The 17,800-nt window shown below is 33.2% G+C and overlaps 1 protein-coding gene across 51 annotated transcripts in view; it reads left to right on the top strand.

Annotated features, from left to right (window-relative positions):
* lmo7b (LIM domain 7b) overlaps positions 1 to 17,800 on the top strand; it is an 87,004-nt gene that overhangs the window by 34,169 nt on the left and 35,035 nt on the right. For 29 of the 51 annotated variants that reach the window (XM_073945372.1, XM_073945370.1, XM_073945371.1 and 26 more), the window contains 4 exon segments: positions 4,013 to 4,220; positions 5,868 to 6,016; positions 8,987 to 9,416; positions 15,154 to 15,420. In XM_073945372.1, coding sequence (XP_073801473.1) covers positions 4,013 to 4,220; positions 5,868 to 6,016; positions 8,987 to 9,416; positions 15,154 to 15,420 — 1,054 coding nt within the window. 51 annotated transcript variants of the gene reach the window in all.

The raw sequence follows: 17,800 nt of genomic DNA, 5'->3' as shown, positions 1-17,800 counted from the left end.
TTGAAACATTCTTCCTTTTCCAATTTTTATGTGTAGTTGTGTTGAATAATCAACTGAAGCGGTATATATTTGGAGAGGAGTATTGCTATATTAAATAAAAACAAAACAAAACCGATAACATTATGAAAATACATTAAAGCTTTTCATATTTAGTTATAGAGCAAATAGAGTATACTGTAACAGATACTGTGTGTTTGCTCCAATCCTTTTGCTTATGTTTTAATTGAGCTTTATTTAAAGGAGTAGTTCATCTAAAAAAAACATTACACATTCGTCATTTGTTATTCCTCCACCTTTTCCAATCCTTTTTGAGTTTCTGTCTTCTGCTGAACACAAAAAATGACAGAAATTGTCTGCAATTATCTTTCGTAGTGTTTCTTTTATTTTTTTATTATTATTATTTTTTTTACTTTGGATTTCAGTGATTAACCGTTTCTGACATTATAAAAACAACAACAACAAAAAATAATGAACAAAAAATGTTTGATTAGAATAAATGAACCCAAAATGCTTTTGATCCATTTTTTTAAATTTTATTTATTTATTTATTTTTTTTATTTTTTATTTATTTTTTTGTTATTTTGGATGAACTGTCCCTTTAAGCCTAATGTAGCAGTTGTGGCAATCTTGAGATGATTTTATTTTTTGCACTGTTAGTCTGTAAAAATGGCCTCTGAGACTGCATTTGTCCAGTATTTCAAAACCCTATAATTATTGTTTTTCTGTTGCTTAAGTTTTAAATTAAAGGTGCAGTATGTAAGTTTGACACCCAGTGATTGAATTAGGTATTGCACTCCTGGTTCAAAACAAACTCAAGCACAGGTTGCCAGATTGAGGACAGGAGCAAGTGATTTAAACCATGCTCTAAATAAAAGCAACGGCACCCGATAATAGGAATATTTTCTTTATTAAAAGGAGTTTTTGTTCTAACCAACACCTCAAATCGATATATTAGAAATCGCTTCTATTTCTCACAGATGAACAACAGAAAACAGAATTATCACCTCAGGTAAACCTCATGTGCTTTATTCAGTGTTATAACTAATAATGTGAGTTTGAATGCCATTTTACATGACATGTATTGCCATACTACTGAAAGCAGCAGCAGATAGTTTACAAGTTGAACTTTAGAATTTAACACACGAGTGATTAAGCATGTACAATTAATAATGTTAAAGAGGGTTAATATGTATTAAATAGATTGTAAATCTGTGTGGTGAAAACAGCCAAATTGCTCATCACTGCAAATCTCGTCATGTAGTGTGTTGTTAGGACACACGGTTACAATGTAACCTGCTCACCTAATGTTTATGTTCGTAATATTTATATAATTTGCTAATCTCTCATTTCAAAGTCTGCTGCTGTCCAACGGTGGTCACGTTTCAGTCACGGATGCGTGCTTTGAGAGCTTTGTTTTTCACCAAGGCAACCAGGGATGCTGAAATATAATTGGCTAAACTGCCATTGGGCAGCATTCTGGCACGTAAAACATTTTCAAAGCAGAATATTTGACTTTAGCATTGTTTTTCAGATAAACAAGTGTTCAGTTTGCATTTTTTTTAAATATCTGCAAAATATATTGTTTTTAAATAAAAGATGCCAAACATCACACACAAGGTGCTTCCTTTTAGATTACCTTTAACAGAAAATGATTTAAACAGTGTGTTTACTGTTGTCATTATTATATGTAAAATGGCAGTATATACTGCATATATTTTTAACTGATCCTTTGGTGTTTTTCGTACATTTTAATGTTTGTGATTGCTTTCTGTTTTATTGAAGTGTGTAATGTAATGTCAAATTAAGTCAACTTGAAGTGTCTTAATAAAAATACCGGGGCAGTAACACACGATTTGTGTGGATTTTATACTTTTGTATGCTTGTCTTTTGTTTTAATTTATTTGTTTGCATTACTTTTATATTGGTTGCTTTTTAATTTTATTATATTTGAATAGATTTTATTTTACAGTTATTTTAATTTAACAATATTTTAGTTTTTGTAGCTCTTCTTCTGTATGAGATATACTTTGATTTCATGTTATGGTTCACCCTAATATGAAATTAAAGCTTTTCTCTAGTCATTGACCTGTGGAAAAGAGTAAGTTGTAGATTTTTCACGAGAGGTGGTAAGTTTGATCAACATGATGGTGGGTAAATTAACTAATTTGTTGGCCGTTCCTTTTTGTGGTATGGGGGAAATTCCATAGAGAATTTTACAATAAAATATTTAATTATTTCCCAGATATGGCATGAGACGCTCTCGGTACACAGGGTGAGTTGTTGTTGTTGTTGTTGTTGTTGTTGTTGTTGTTGTTTCTTCTTCTGCTGCATTTGTGCTTGTTGTATTTATTATTTATTTATTTTTCGGTGGTGTCCATGGTCATCTTGCGCTGAAAGTCGCTTGACTCCTTTTGCATGACTTTATTTTGCAGTCTGTGATATTTATGAGTTTGAGCTTTTATTTAGTTTGCTTAAGCTACAAAATTGATCAATACACAACATGCTTCAAGGTATGTAATACTTGCTAGTGATGTCTCCTGCAAATAAGCTTTGAATTATCCATGTCACATTAATGCATTTACCATTCATATTTGTTAGCTGAATTTAAGCGAATGGGAGTGCTGCTGTATATTTGAAATGAACTATGGGGAAAAATTAAGACCACTTGAAAATTCACATTTTTCCTTTATAAAAATCTTCTTGTATATTGTATCTTTAAATTGGGTATGAGCTAGAGTAAAATGTTATAGTTTTATTCTACAAAAGCCGGATATTTTCTTCCAAATTTCAGACATGTTTTCATTTGTTGTGATTAAAATTCAGGGTTATTTATGATTTATACATCAGTTAAAACATTGATTTTACATTTACATTTAGTCATTTAGCAGATGCTTTTATCCAAAGCGACTTACAAATGAGGACAAGGAAGCAATTTACACAACTATAAGAGCAACAATGAATAAGTGCTAAAGGCAAGTTTCAGGTCTGTAAAGTCTAAGAAGGAAAGTATTAGTCTTTTTTTTATTTTTTTATTTTTTATTTTTTGAGTACAGTTAGTGGTATATTTAGAGAGGCAATAGCCGATAGGAAGTGAAGTGGAGACTAAACAGATGAGTTTTTAGTCGTTTCTTGAAAACAGCGAGTGACTCTGCCATTCTGTTGCAGTTAGGGAGTTCATTCCACCAACTGGGCAGATTGAAAGCAAGCGTTTGGGAAAGTGATTTCTTCCCTCTTTGGGATGGAACCACGAGGCGACGTTCATTCACAGAACACAAGTTTCTGGAGGGTACATAGATCTGCAGAAGTGAGTGCAGATAAGAAGGAGCAAAGCCAGAAGTCGCTTTGTAGGCAAACATAAGAGCTTTGAATTTGATGCGAGCAGCAAATGGCAGCCAGTGCAAACGGATGGGCAGCGGAGTGACATGTGCTTTTTTAGGTTCATTAAAGACCACTCGTGCTGCTGCGTTCTGGAGCAGCTGAAGAGGCTTGATAGAGTTAGCTGGAAGCCCGGCTAGTAGAGAGTTGCAGTAATCCAGTTTGGAGAGAACAAGAACTTTAACAAGGAGTTGAGCTGCATGTTCAGATAAGAAGGGTCGGATCTTTCTGATATTATGTTTTCTAAAATTAAATTAATAAATAACATGTCTGAAAACACATGTAATGATAAAAAAATTCTCTAAATGACACAATTTATATTAAAATGAAAAGAAATATCCTAACTTTTCACCATGAATCCAGAGAAACTGAACATTTTCAAGTGTCCTCTTAATTATTTCCATTGTCATATGTTTGCGTGCTATTTATCTCTCTTATTTCCTTCATGCTGCTAATGGCAGTTTATAATGCAGCACTTGCAGACTCTAGGTACAGTATCATGTCTTATTTAACCTGTAGATGTCACTGCAACACAAGGATTGTTTTGTAAATAGAAGCCAACCTTAGAAAGGTTCCTACCTTTTTTACTTGAATTAGGATGAGCATTTATAAGACCTTGCTTTTCTCCATCTAACAGAAGCAAGTCCATGGGTGACATCACATTGGAGCCCATACCACAGGAATCTGATAACAGCTCCAGCTTTGACTCTTTGGGGCCTCTTCATGTTCACCAGAGGTCTGACGAAGAGCTGAGCCTCGATCCCTCAGCCTTACAGAGGGTTCAATACGAGCAGTTGCAGCACATCCGACAGAGAATGAAGGAAAATGAAGCCAAGTGGCATGAAGTGAGTGATGGTTTTTAGAAAAATGTTGTACATCACAATACTGAACACAGATGGTAATCACTATAAATATACTTAGTCAACAAATACTTTTGCCTTATGTGGTCACAAACTTATACTGTATGTTCATGTTTGTTTGTCTTCTGAAAAAATAAAAAAGTAAAAAATGTTTTGAAGAATTTTAGGAATTAAGCCGCAATGTATAACTATAAAAAATATAAAGCGGTGAGTGTGTGTTATAGTTTTTCTGGTTTACAAGAGTGGAAATATATTTTTTAACCTTTAAAAGACAAGAGAAATTTGGTTAATTATTTGGTTAAAAGTTATATTTGGAAAAAAATATATTTTTTACATCCAGTATGTGTTGCTAAGCTTTATTTTACCTGAAACTATGGTTCTTGATTCATACAGTACAAATCAACAAATACTGGCTCTGTGAGATTGAAGCAAATAAACAATTCATAATACAAATTGCAAGTAAATGTAATTTATTTTGTTATATTTTAAAGTGCAAAGATGGCATTGTTTGATTACTTGACAAACATATACACAAGTGTTTGATATCAAAAATTGTGTGTTTTTGACATGACATCTTGGTATTATCATGACAATATAACTTGTCAAATCTATCCTAAATATGATGTAGAAGATCATATTTAGAAGAAACTACTTGGCTTTATGGCCTAATGTTACATTTAACTGTCATGTGTTTGGCTTTAGCTGTCATGAGGCCATTATAAATGTCGTTTTTTTCAATGTTATACTCTCTATTACTTGACTCTGATGACAGTATCATTGGCTTCGGCGATTGTCATTTTAAGGCTGCTTTGAACCCCTCAAATTGGTTGCTTTGATGACATCTTGCCATTTAAGTCAGTAACGGATTGTCTATTTGATTTTGGTTAACGTGCAAAATGGATTTACGAAATAATCTAATTAATGGTAGGTGTACAGAGCTGTTCTCTAGTATGCCGCCTTTTCCCAACTAACCCCTTACTAGTTTATCAAATAATTTTAAAACAGCCTCATAAGTATTTTTCATGACCTCATCTACAGTGGTACAAAATAAATGTGTTATTTAAATGTCATTGACCCTTAATTGTTTTTATAATTATATATATATATATATATATATATATATATATATATATATATATATATATATATATATATATATATATATATATATATATATATATATATACATATATATATATACATATATATATATATATATATATATATATATACATATATATATATATATACATATATATATATATATATATATATATATATATATATATATATAWTTTTTTTTTTTTTAAACAGATGGTCAGATAATAGACCATTTCAAATGTAAAGATTAACAGGTGTTAAAGTAAAATCAAAAATCCAATAATAATTATAAAAATAGCAATTATTGATTTGCTTAAACATCTTTATTTTATCACTCTGCTGCTGGTATAGTGGTTTGTAGGGGTCCTTAGTGCACCACATAATGGGAAAACTCTCTTTGGAGTCTTTTTTTTTTCTCTTTTAGATCATTCACACATCACACTGATGTTATTTTCTGACAATTTTTTTTTTTTCCCCTGTGTTTTTTTTACCTTCTTATTTGTCACTCAATTTTCACCTCTGTCACTGCAGGATCTGAGCAGGTGGAAGAGCCGTCGGCGGAGCGCAAACTCAGACCTGCACAAAAAGCTTGAGGAGAGAGAGCAGATTGAACTCATCACCACTGCAGGAGGAGCCAGCGGCATCAGGACTGCACACCTAACTGGAGTGCCAGAGGAGAGGTACATATTGTAAATGCCTCTGTGTTTAACTCGCAAGTTCGCAACCATTGTTATTCAATAACTTTGTTAATTACCCTAACCTGCCTAGTTAACCCAATTAACCTAGTTAAGTCTTTAAATGACAAAAATATCTAATCAAGTATAATTTGCTGTCATCATGGCAAAGATACAATAAATCGAATAATAAATTTGAGTTATTAAAACTATTATGTTTAGAAATGTGTTGAGAATCTTCTCTCTGTTAAACTAAAAATATACAAGGGGTGTAATAATTCAGGGGGGCTAATCATTCTGACTTCAACTGTATATGTGAGCAATATTTATTTTATACAACAGTTTGACAGCATAATCATTAAAAAAAAAAAAAAAAAGAAAATCAAACACAGAGTCAAAAAACACTTTTGTATGAGGAACTACTTTCTTCCACCATTCATTCACATCTGCAGCTGTGGTCAGAACAGCAGAAACCGTTATTAATTCACCAGTGTCACTTTACAGCTTGTGTTTGAATTATTGTCTAGCATATCGTCTGAAGTGATGACAAAACGTGTGAATTTGCTCATATTTTAAGCTTATAAGGCTGAACGGCATGAAATGTCATCAGTCTACAGAGATTTCCCAGTATTTCTCTGTTGCAATCAGGAGATCACAATAATTATCAATGAAAAAAGCTAAAGTAGGGTAAACACTACCAGATTAATGATGTGTTTGGCATAAGGAAAAATGCTAAATACATGCAGTAATTTCTTCTTTCTTTCTGTTTACTAAACTAGTCTGCCGTAACAAAAACAAGAGACTCATTAAAAACAAACAGATAGCCAACCAAAAAGTAAGACACTACAATTACTATGGCGCTGTATCTCCAAAATTATAAATATTTAAAATGGGCACTATCCTTATAAATAAACTGTATAGTTGCAATCTAAACAACTACATACTCTCTTAAAAAAAAAAAAAAACTCAAAAAGTACATTGCTGTCTAACAGCTGCAATATTTGTTAAACTGTAGTGAGTTTATTGATCTGTGGTCACTGCGAGCAGATTAAAACAGAAGGGTGAGGAGGCTGCAGGCAGGATATTGCAGGTGCTAATATTGCAGAATATTGCACTGCAATCAGCCATTCAGATTCGAGAACCAACCAGAACTGTTGTGACACTGTCTATATAAATTGAAACAAACAAAAAAAAAAAGGATTGGAGGCCATTTCATTTATCAAAATGTGTGGTGTGTGTCTGTGTGTATGTGTGTGTGTATATATATATATATATATGTGTGTGTATATATATATATATATATATATATGTGTGTGTATATATATATATATATGTGTGTGTATATATATATATATATATATATATATATATGTGTGTGTGTATATATATATATGCTATATTTCAGTTTGTTTGTTTTTTTTATTAGAAAAAAAAAATTCTCGTTTGTCAGTCACTTAAGTTAAATGCAAACAGATATGACTTGACCAAATGTGATAAAAGACATATTTTCCTGTACATTTTCTGCCTCTTGCTCATCTAAGATCATGGAAATTTAGTTTTTTTTTTTTTTTTTTCAGTGAACAGAATTTGCCATATGAGGGTGCTTAGAGGGAAAATAAAAAATATTAAAATTAGTTTTTACAAATAATCATGATATATTGTGTCATTGCATGAAGAACGAACTCTTGAAAAATGATTTTCAATCTTTTAAAACTACACTATATACACCTTCATGCAAACTAGAAACACAATTTTGTGAAAATTGGGATGCCATGTACATGTTTCACTTGTTAAGTCAATAGGAATGCCTTAGTACTTTTTTTTGTTTTGTTTGTATACACATTAATAAGCCTGAAGTGTTTTCATCTGTATACACAACTTTCCAAAAATACAAATACATGTTTTTTTGTGTGTAGAACTTCCCTTAAAGTTGGTTAACATTTACTTTCATTTTGAGGAAAGAGTATCATTTTACTGAAAAACTGCCTCTGTGTAGTTTTCTTTTGAGAGATGCTATGATAAATGAGATATTTTTTGTTTTGTCTTAAATGTTTCTTAAACACACAATAGCAGATTCCCTAATGCTGTCTGTACAACAGAGAAAAGCACCGCAAGGCAATGTGACAAAAGCCAGCAGAGGCTATTATAATCAGTCTGGTTGTGGTATGAAGTGATAAGTTCCCCAAGTCAACTGATGCCCATTCCGTCGAATGCAATAGTAGCTTGATATAAATTGCACAGTGCAATTTTCTTGACTGAGACACAATTTATGAGCCTAATTTACATAAGAGACATGCTTGTGCATAAAGGGAAATCAATGATTTAAATATTATAGATGCAGACAAATTTTTGCAGCTGTGACCGTTAAACTAGGGCTGGCAAAATAAATCAGACAATTGCGCTAGCGTGTTGCACATTCATTTAATCAAACACTGTTTCCATTCCATGTTTATGTTTGTTTATAAAGTTCATAAATGTACACTACTTGATGTATTGAAATAAGGATCAATATTTTTTTGCATCTGAACTCTTCATATATTCGCTGAACCTACCAAATGCATCTTTAAAAATATTTATTTAACCTAAATTAATGCATGCAATAAAATCTCTCATAATACCTAATGCTTTATCCCTTTAACAAGCAATGCAACGGTTGACCTTTTGGTCATAGGTTATTATCAAAACAAGAGCTCCAAAATTAGCTTAGAGTGGTGTCAGAAATACTTTTCTCAGAGTGCAATAAAAAAATGTTAAAGTTGGTTAAACCAAGTGATACAGCTTTAGATTAAGCCATAGTTCGCGTTCGCTTGTGGATAATGAAGTTATTTGATAGTTACACCTGTCCTCCAAGCTCCCTCTCCTCCCCCTGCTCCCCTTTGTGTCCACTAATAGCCATGTGCTTTCCTGCCCCGTCTTCAAACTCCTGTCCCTGGATCAGATCAGATCACACATTTGTTCCATTTTTCTTTCTTTCAGTTCCAGCATGCCTGGACCCATGAGTGATGCAGGGTCCAGTGTCAGCAGTTCCGGGTGGTCCACCTCAGCTTTAGGCCTCGCGAATGGGGCGACTTCTGCTTTGACTCGAGGCACTGTTGTGGAGACCTCTGACTCGGCTCAAAAGTGCACTGGTGTGCTCTCGAGCCATCCGTCAGCTGTTGTCTCTGAGCAGACTTCTCAGAGCAGCCTGACCGCCGTGGATGCAGAAAGCGACGAGCAGCAGGGGCCAGACTTCAGCCTTCGCTCCAGTCTCCTGGAGAGCTTTTATGCAGGTGGAGCACGCATGTCTGCCACTCTGCCCAGAGGTTTCAGGAGATCAGAGGGTTGCTCACGTCTCTCCACAGGCGTCACACCACGTCCGTTTGGAGCCAAACCCTCCAAGATGCCTACCCTGCCCAAAGTTTATTCTGTAAGTGCTCTTAATCAGCCTTCCTTGCTGCCTTCAACATTTAAAAAAAAAAAAAAGTCAGGCCAAATTTCAAATCTTGATATGAATTTGGATTCTCATTGTGGAGGTGTTTTGAATGTTTAATGTGATCTAAATTTTTATTTAGTTTTTTTTACATGTGGTGTTTTACCATTTGATTTATAATTAATGAGCTACTTCACTTTCTCCAAACTGTCCATATTTGTTTCTGTTTTCAACATGTTGTTTAGTTTTTTTCAACAAAGCTGCATGTTTCATGCTAAAACTGAACCTAAATTCACATTAAATAGAGATGGACGCAAGTCACAACACTTATCATAAAAAGCAACAGTAAGTTTTAATTTTGGTAGTTTTGGTGGCATTTTGTATGATTGTATATGGTTATTATTTGATGGTTTGTTTGTATTTGTTAGCTTTGACATCAAGCTTTCAGAATAGAAAAAACTCAACAAATGCACCTGTGATGCCTGGGTAGTATTCAGGATTTTTTGTAGTAGGTAGTAATTCATATTCTATAAATAATAAATTTAAAGTGGCTTAAATCTGTGGTTTTTTTTGCAGTATCATCTAGGCATGGGCCACTATAGGATTCTAATGTATAATAATCTTGGATAAAAATATGGTTTCACAGTATTGTGATTACTGCTCTAAAATATATTCTTTCCTTTTTTTAAATGTCTGGGTAAAAAAACAATATCCCCATTGAACACAATATATTAGATTTTAGGAAACTTATTTTGGAAAAGTAAACATGTCAGGCTAAATAATTCAAATAAATAGTTGACTTTAGCTGTCTTCATTCGTTTCAAAAACACAGATTTCTTTACAGTTTAAAACAGCATCTTTATTTGCTGGAGATATTGTTGTCCTAAACAAACACACAAAAAAAGTCAATAAAAAGTCTTAAATTTACAGTAGGAACAGTATAGCAAAATATTTTGGTCGTTTTAAAACCTTAACTTTCCAAACTTGTGGTATACCTTGAAAATGTTTATTGTCTCATGCCTAGTGTCATCCGTTAAAGCTATTTGACACAAACTACATTTTTTGACTCTGGTTCAGTTTCAATGAATCCATTCAAAGGAAATGAAGAAAATTAATTAGACTAATCTATTTTAGTGAATTTTGTTTCATATTTTTTTGTAGATTAAAAACATTTATGACTGCTGAGAGTGGTCAGGATTGCAGTTCTAGTGTAGTAAATGCGTTTCGGCTCTGTGATTTTTAAACATTCAACAATCTTAGGGTTATCTGTTTTTATTTTTTATTTATTTATTTTTTAAAATGTTATTTTAAGGTGCTATTGGTAAGATGGTTAACCATCTTTTTAGAGGTAGTAAATGAGTGAGTACTGATGGGTGATGTACTGATTGAAAGGGCTTTTCAAATTGTGGATGTGTAGGTGTAATGAATGATGGATATGTTGGTTAAAGATTTTACATCTTTGAGATGATGATGATGATGATAATAATAATAATAATAATAATAACAATAATAATAATAAGTTAACACTTTATAATAACTACAAACTGAGTCATCTACTAAGCATTAGCAAATAGATAATTATTTGCTAAGTATTTATTGTTCATTTAATACTGAGCCTTTAATAGTCATTTATAAGCGATTTATAAAGCATAAGTAGTCCTCACTTTAGGTCACAGAACTTGATAAAGTTGACTTAAAGCATTTATTAACATACAAATGACCTATTATTATATGCCTGAATAATAATATAGATGAGTGTTAATTTGAATAGTTTATTAATCGTTTACTTATGCATTCTGAATGATCTTAAAATAGCACCAACTATTCTTAAATAACTAGTTTGTAAATAATGATATACTTAATGACAAAATAATCATTAATAAAGTATGAAAATCCAATCATTAAGCACATTATACATGTCAAGAAAGGTCAAGAGGTATAAAAGTCAAGAATGCAGCATTTGAACTGCTTACTAACATCTATTAATGTAGAGTTAATGCTTAACAGATAATGAATTCACCATTTGCTACTGCTTAACAGATGATTAATAGTGTGTAGTTTTTGTAAAGTGTTACCAATAATAATGATAATAATAATAATAATAATAATAATAATAATAATAATAATAATAATAATTATTATTATTATTATTATTATTATGCAGAATATGTATCTTAAATTACACTTCACATAAAATTCTAAAAGTATAAACAACCCTGAATCATGTGCTGGACGAAACTATTAATCAGCCTTAAGGTAAATTACCAATTTAGAAAACATTGTAATTATGGTAAATATCATACGGCTTGTTTTTAGAACATCCTAATTCAGTTTAATTTTATTTGTATAGTGTTTTGTACAACAATCACAATAATACAATAATCACAACAATCACAACAGATTTAATGTGAATATAAAATTGTTTTCGTGCGCTGGCACTTTTTCAGCCCTGACCTACAGTAATTGTTAGTTTCTAATTGGTACCCAAATGTGTGCGTCTCTCTCTCTCTTTCTGATAAAGCAGTGGAGGCATAAGGGCGGATGGTAGTTTGTGCAGTGTTCCGTGTGTGAAGTTTAGTGTTACTCCTCATTGCCTGATCATCTAGCGGCTGGTTTATGAATAATGAATTAAGCCACTACTACCACGCTGCACTCCGGGTGCTTCGTGAAACCCAAGCTATGACTTTGTTTTGTGTGTGTGTGTGTGCGTGCGTGCATGCTTTTCCATGATAGGCTTCTCAACCATGCATGGTCACATGCTCTGTTGGGCTGCTGTTATGTAAAAAAGCAATTATGTAGCATTTGTTTCAGTGCTTTCTTTCATTTTTAACTGTGGTGTTGTGTTATTTCATCAGAAGTTGGCTTTATACATGGAAATATATGCATACTCTTTATAAAATGAACAAAAAAAGAAATGACGCTAAATGCAGATAGTTATTTTTTTTCAGTTTGGGTCCCACTTTATATTATGTTTTCTTAAATACTGTGCTACATTTTAAATTAATTATTTGCTCCAATGCACTTAATGTATGCATGTACCTGTACATGCTTTTACATTTTATAATTTGTATTGAAATGATGCATCTGTAATTAAGTTTTAACCCTAACCTATTTATAATTACACTGTTGACCCATCCATCCCTTACAATTTAACCCACCATTACACCTATCTATACCACATGTCTCTAGCCTTACCCATATCCCTGTTCAATAGCACCACAAGTGTTAAATACAATATGAGCAAAATAAGTACTTCTTTTTTTATGTAACTATATAGCTAGTTGGTTAAGTGGCACTGAAACGTACGTAGTGTGAACATATGTGTAAAAATAAATGTAAATACTGCATATCAAGTTTAATACAATACAGAAAAATCTAATAGTAAAGAGTTAAGGCATCAGTCTGTTCTCAATATCAAAGTCTCAACAGTTTCAATATCAAACGGAACTCACTGCAGAAAAAAAAAGGAACATTTTTATATATCAGAATATATTGTGTATTGCCATACACCCAAAGCACTTTGCAATCATGTGGAGCTTCCACCTGGATGATGTGACTGCAGCCACAGGACAACAGGTGAAAAAAAGAGAGAGGGATAGAGCCAGTTCAATGGATGGGGATGATTGTGAGGATATGCTGAGTAAGGGCTAAGGAATGGAAATTTGGACTGGGTAATGTCTATAGAGAGTCAGGACCTCATTTTAAAGTTTCATCCAAAATACTCATTTACAGTATAGTGTCCCTTTCATTATACTGGGGCATTAGGACCCCCACAGACCACAGGTTGTGTACCCCCTGCTGGCCTCTCTTATACCACTTCCAACATCAACCTGCAGTCATGTGAAAAAAATAGGAGACTATGTGTATTTAGTAAGGTTTTTATTTGCTAAATGGTTATTTAATCTGAATTTGAAAGATTGTTGTAATATAGTTAAACAATTAAACAATTTTTTTATTTAATATTTAAATCTACAAAAATGCATATTCTAACTGAGAAAAAGTTAGGACATGGGAATAAAGCTGCAGTCACACTACACTTTTCTCCCCGTAGACTTCCAGTCATACACACATGAATGTATCAGACCGGAAACGAAAGGTCATGCGGCAAGTTTTGCACTTCGCTGCACCAAAGTTCAAGCTTGGTGAACTCTGACCTGCAAAATCGCATCACATTATTGCTTACGACCAATTGAAGATCAAAACCTGACCTCTCTGGACTAGAATTTAAAACATGGAGCAATCACTTGCTTTTTTGTGTGTCTTTTGTATGTCTATCATGTTTAATCCCGGCCTTTTCGCAGTGCTGTACAGCAGAATTTTGCACACACAAACTCTGGTGTGACCGAAGCATTATTGTGAGACATTTATTCACACTTAAAACGGCTCAAATCGCAGACAGGTTTACCACAACAGGTGTTTGTTATTAGTAAATCGTTAAGCAGCATTTTGAATGAGGCTTGCCCTTTCTAAACCTATGCAATTTATTTTGGTGTGCTCCTGAATGTTGAAGTGAGAGAGAGCACAATGGTGAGAGCAAAAGAGCTGTCCGAGGCCTTTACAAAAATACAAACTAGCATTCTACGAGTCTGATAAGGGATTTAAAGAGATCTCAAAAGATTTTGAAATGAGCCATTCGACTGTCCATTAAATAATCTACAAGTGGAAGGCTTTTAACTGCCAACATGCCCAGGCCTGGTTGTCCCAGCAAGTTTACCCTCACAGCAGACCTCAAGTTGCTAAAAGAGGTCTCCAAAGGTCTTCACCAGACCTACTGAAGGCTCTGGCTAATGTTAATGTGAAAGTACATGCCTCTACAATCAGAAAGAGACTGCACAAGTTTAACTTGCATGGGATTGAAACCTTTGCTTTCTAAGAAAAAACATCAAGCCTAAACTGAAGTTTGTCAGAGAGAATATTGACAAAGACCAGGACTTCTGGAATAATGTTCTTTGGACTAAAATTGAATTATTTGGACACCACAACAGACAACATGATTGGCGTAAAGCAAAGACAGCTTTCCAGGAAAAGAACCTCATACCAACTGTGAAGTACATAGGGAGAAGTGTTATGGTTTGGGGTAACCTGGTCAGCTCACAATCATAGAATGCTCTATGAATTCTAGGGTGTGTCAGAGGGTGTCAGAGGAAGATGTGAGACCATCTCTCTGAAAATTAAAGCTGAAGCAAAACTGCACCATGGAGAAATTGCCAAGTCAAAGCTCAGATCTTAATCCCATTTAGATGATGTGGGGTGACTTGTAACAAGCTGTACATGCAAGTAACCCCTCAAACATCTCACAGCTAAAAGAATTCTGCATTGAAGAGTGGGCTACACTTTCCTCAGATTGATGTCAGAGACTAATAGATGGCCAGCCAAAGGGGGTAACCTTTTAGCGGTAGGGTGTCCTAACTTTTTCCTAGGTTAGAATTAGCATTTTTCTAGAATTAGATTAACAAAATATTTTTTTTTTCAGTTTTAATTTTTTAGTTATATTGAGATTCAACATCCGTATTAAAAAAAAACAAATATCAAGGCTTTTATAGGGTGTCCTAATTTTTACACATGACTAGATTTCCCATGTTTTCTCCCATCCAGGTAATAGCCAGGCTCAGCCCTTCCTAGCTTCAGTGAGCAACCAGTCTTGTGCTGCAGGGTGAAATGGCTGTTTCAATCTGAAATGTTTGTAGAAAAAGTGGCCACTTTATTTATTCGGATTCACCCTGTGTTTCTACAGGTGGACGACTCGCATAAAAGCCTGATCAGTGGTCACAGAGACCATTCAGCCGTCCCCTCTTTTCTGGGCGGTCAAGGGAAGGTCACAGCCTCTGCTGGCAAGGGCCACTCTCGTTCAAGCACTCATCCAATCAACCCTAAAGAGGAAGAGACCAGAGATGGAAGGTCATCAGCACCTCCAATGAACTCTTATGCCACTAAAGTGACCATGACCACGTCTATCATCCAAACATCTCCTCCTGCCATCTCAGAAATCAGGGATGTAAAGGTAGGCTGTTTGATGATATAAACCAGTCAAATCAAATCATGATGATTATTTTATGCAACATACATTATAACCACACAACAAAAGCGGAATATAGCACAACATGATATATGCAACATTACATAATGCACTACAGATACAGTGCCTATATAAAATCATCATACACTTTTAAAATAATTACTTTATTTGTCATACAGCCTGCAATCAAATCACATTCTAAAGACCTTTTTCAGTCTTTAAAATGTTTTTGTAGTTTTCTCCTAACCTTTGCTGTTCTACAAATGTATTCCGAAGGTTTTTGAAAGCAGGGTGTAAAGCAGAGATGCCCCAATCACCCCCCCCCCCCCCCCCCCACCCAAAAAAAAAAAATTATCAGAGTTTTGTTTATAGACATTAGGGCTTTAACAATGACTAAAACAACATTTCAAATGCTTTGCAACGTGGTCGTTTTTCTGGATTGTCTATTAATACTATCCTGCTCTGCCCATATTTGCTATGACAAAATCATATAGTTTTTTTTTTATGTGTATACTGGAATTTATTCTGTAAATGTGTTCGCTTCATATTGTGTATTTTTTCTTATCAGATACAGTTTATCAGTTATGTGTAAGTGTATGTAGATTTTCTAAATATACTGTATGTGCATATTGGTCTTTCCATTACGCATTTTTATGCAATGTTTCAAAATGTGCATAAAAATAGGTGGCTAGAAACAGCTATTAAAGGCAGCGGATATATAAAAAAAAAAAAAGACAACTAATACCATAAAAAAAAAAAAAACACTTTACACTAGGGCTGGGTGATAAAATCGGTATAAATATTTATTGACCAAACACCATTTTCGATAACAATAAAAAAAAGTTTGTTTTGAAGGCTATAGTTTTATTAAAATGTTGCTGCTGAGAGTGCCGAAAGGAATGCCAATGAGCTTAGCATGTAAGTTTTTCATTTCCAATGGAGGATCGCGACTTGCATGATAAGCACATGGTGTGATTTATGCAAGTAGAACTAACCAATTTCCTTGACACTTTATATGGAATATATATACATACTACATTTCAGTAATAAGGATAGACTAATTACAGGCTGACTGCAGTGCTTTTAACTTTTCTCCATAAACTTGCATTGGAGCTACAGCAATGGTTTGTCCGTTTGTCACCTTGAGAAAACAGTTGATGGTCACCTAGTTACAAGAGACGCCATAGAAAATGATGAAGGAAACCACGTGCTTGCACTTGTCACTTGAGGTCAGAATAACAACATGCGCAAAAATGAGTGCAGTATAGCAGCAGGGAGGAGATTATAAATAATAATAAATAAAAAAAAAAAAAAAAAAAATATATATATATATATATATATATATATATATATATATATATATATATATATATATATATATATATATATATATATATATATATATATATATATATATATATATATATATATATTAGAGTGGTTTTTTGGTTTCTTTTCTTGTGCATCTCAGATCCTAGCACCCTTTCTGAAAGATTTTTTTTAGCACATGGGGTAATATAGTCATTAAACTTCACAATTTGTAATGTTTAGCATGTATTTGAAAAATGATAGATAGTTCCTTTACTTGAAAGCTCAGATTTGATTATCATAATTTCTTTTATTAACAGAGTTTTAGGTTTATTGTATCATTATTATTGACACCCTACAGATGTTGATTTATCATTGCACACACTTTGCAATATTTTATTTATCAAGTTAGCGAGTCTCTTTAACACTTATGTTTATTATAAAGAGATCAGCTACTTTAAGTATTTTTATTTTTGACTATAAAAACTATTTGCCTTAGTAATGTTAGTAAATCAAAATAAAGTTGTAAAAAAAATCGAACATTTCTAAAAGTATTGTTAAAAATATTCAATAATTATCAATGTAGAATGTTTTGAAACATGATATGCCCAGCCTTAATTTACACAACTTAAGATTTTCACAATCAGAATGAAACTTAGTACAAAAAAGTCTAAATGTTGGCCCAAAATTTAAAAACACAAAACCACTTAATCATTTTAGTTGCATTAAGTTGCATCTCCAGGTCTTTCTTCAACAAATTTAATCACAATATTCTTGGTGTTTAATTTACAGCTTCGTGCATTCACTCTAGGGTGCCCCAAAAATGTATATTTTGGGTAGTTTTTGTGTCGCTACTTGCTTTTCCTCTTGTTTTTAAGACCTGACTTTTTAAGTTTATATTTATATTTATTCATCATTCGTTTAATGCTGTTAGCTAACCACTAACATCTGATCTCCAGTGTTTTCATTTTGTTCCACAAAAACAGCATTTGCGCGTAATGCAGCTCTATAAAATTTACAGCTTGTTAAATAACAAATACATATAAAAAAGTGCCAG

This window comes from Danio rerio, chromosome 1 (assembly GCF_049306965.1).
Source record: "Danio rerio strain Tuebingen ecotype United States chromosome 1, GRCz12tu, whole genome shotgun sequence".
NCBI lineage: Eukaryota > Metazoa > Chordata > Actinopteri > Cypriniformes > Danionidae > Danio > Danio rerio.
The sequence above is the reverse complement of the archived record's forward strand: the minus strand, read 5'-3'. Positions and strand labels throughout refer to the sequence as shown.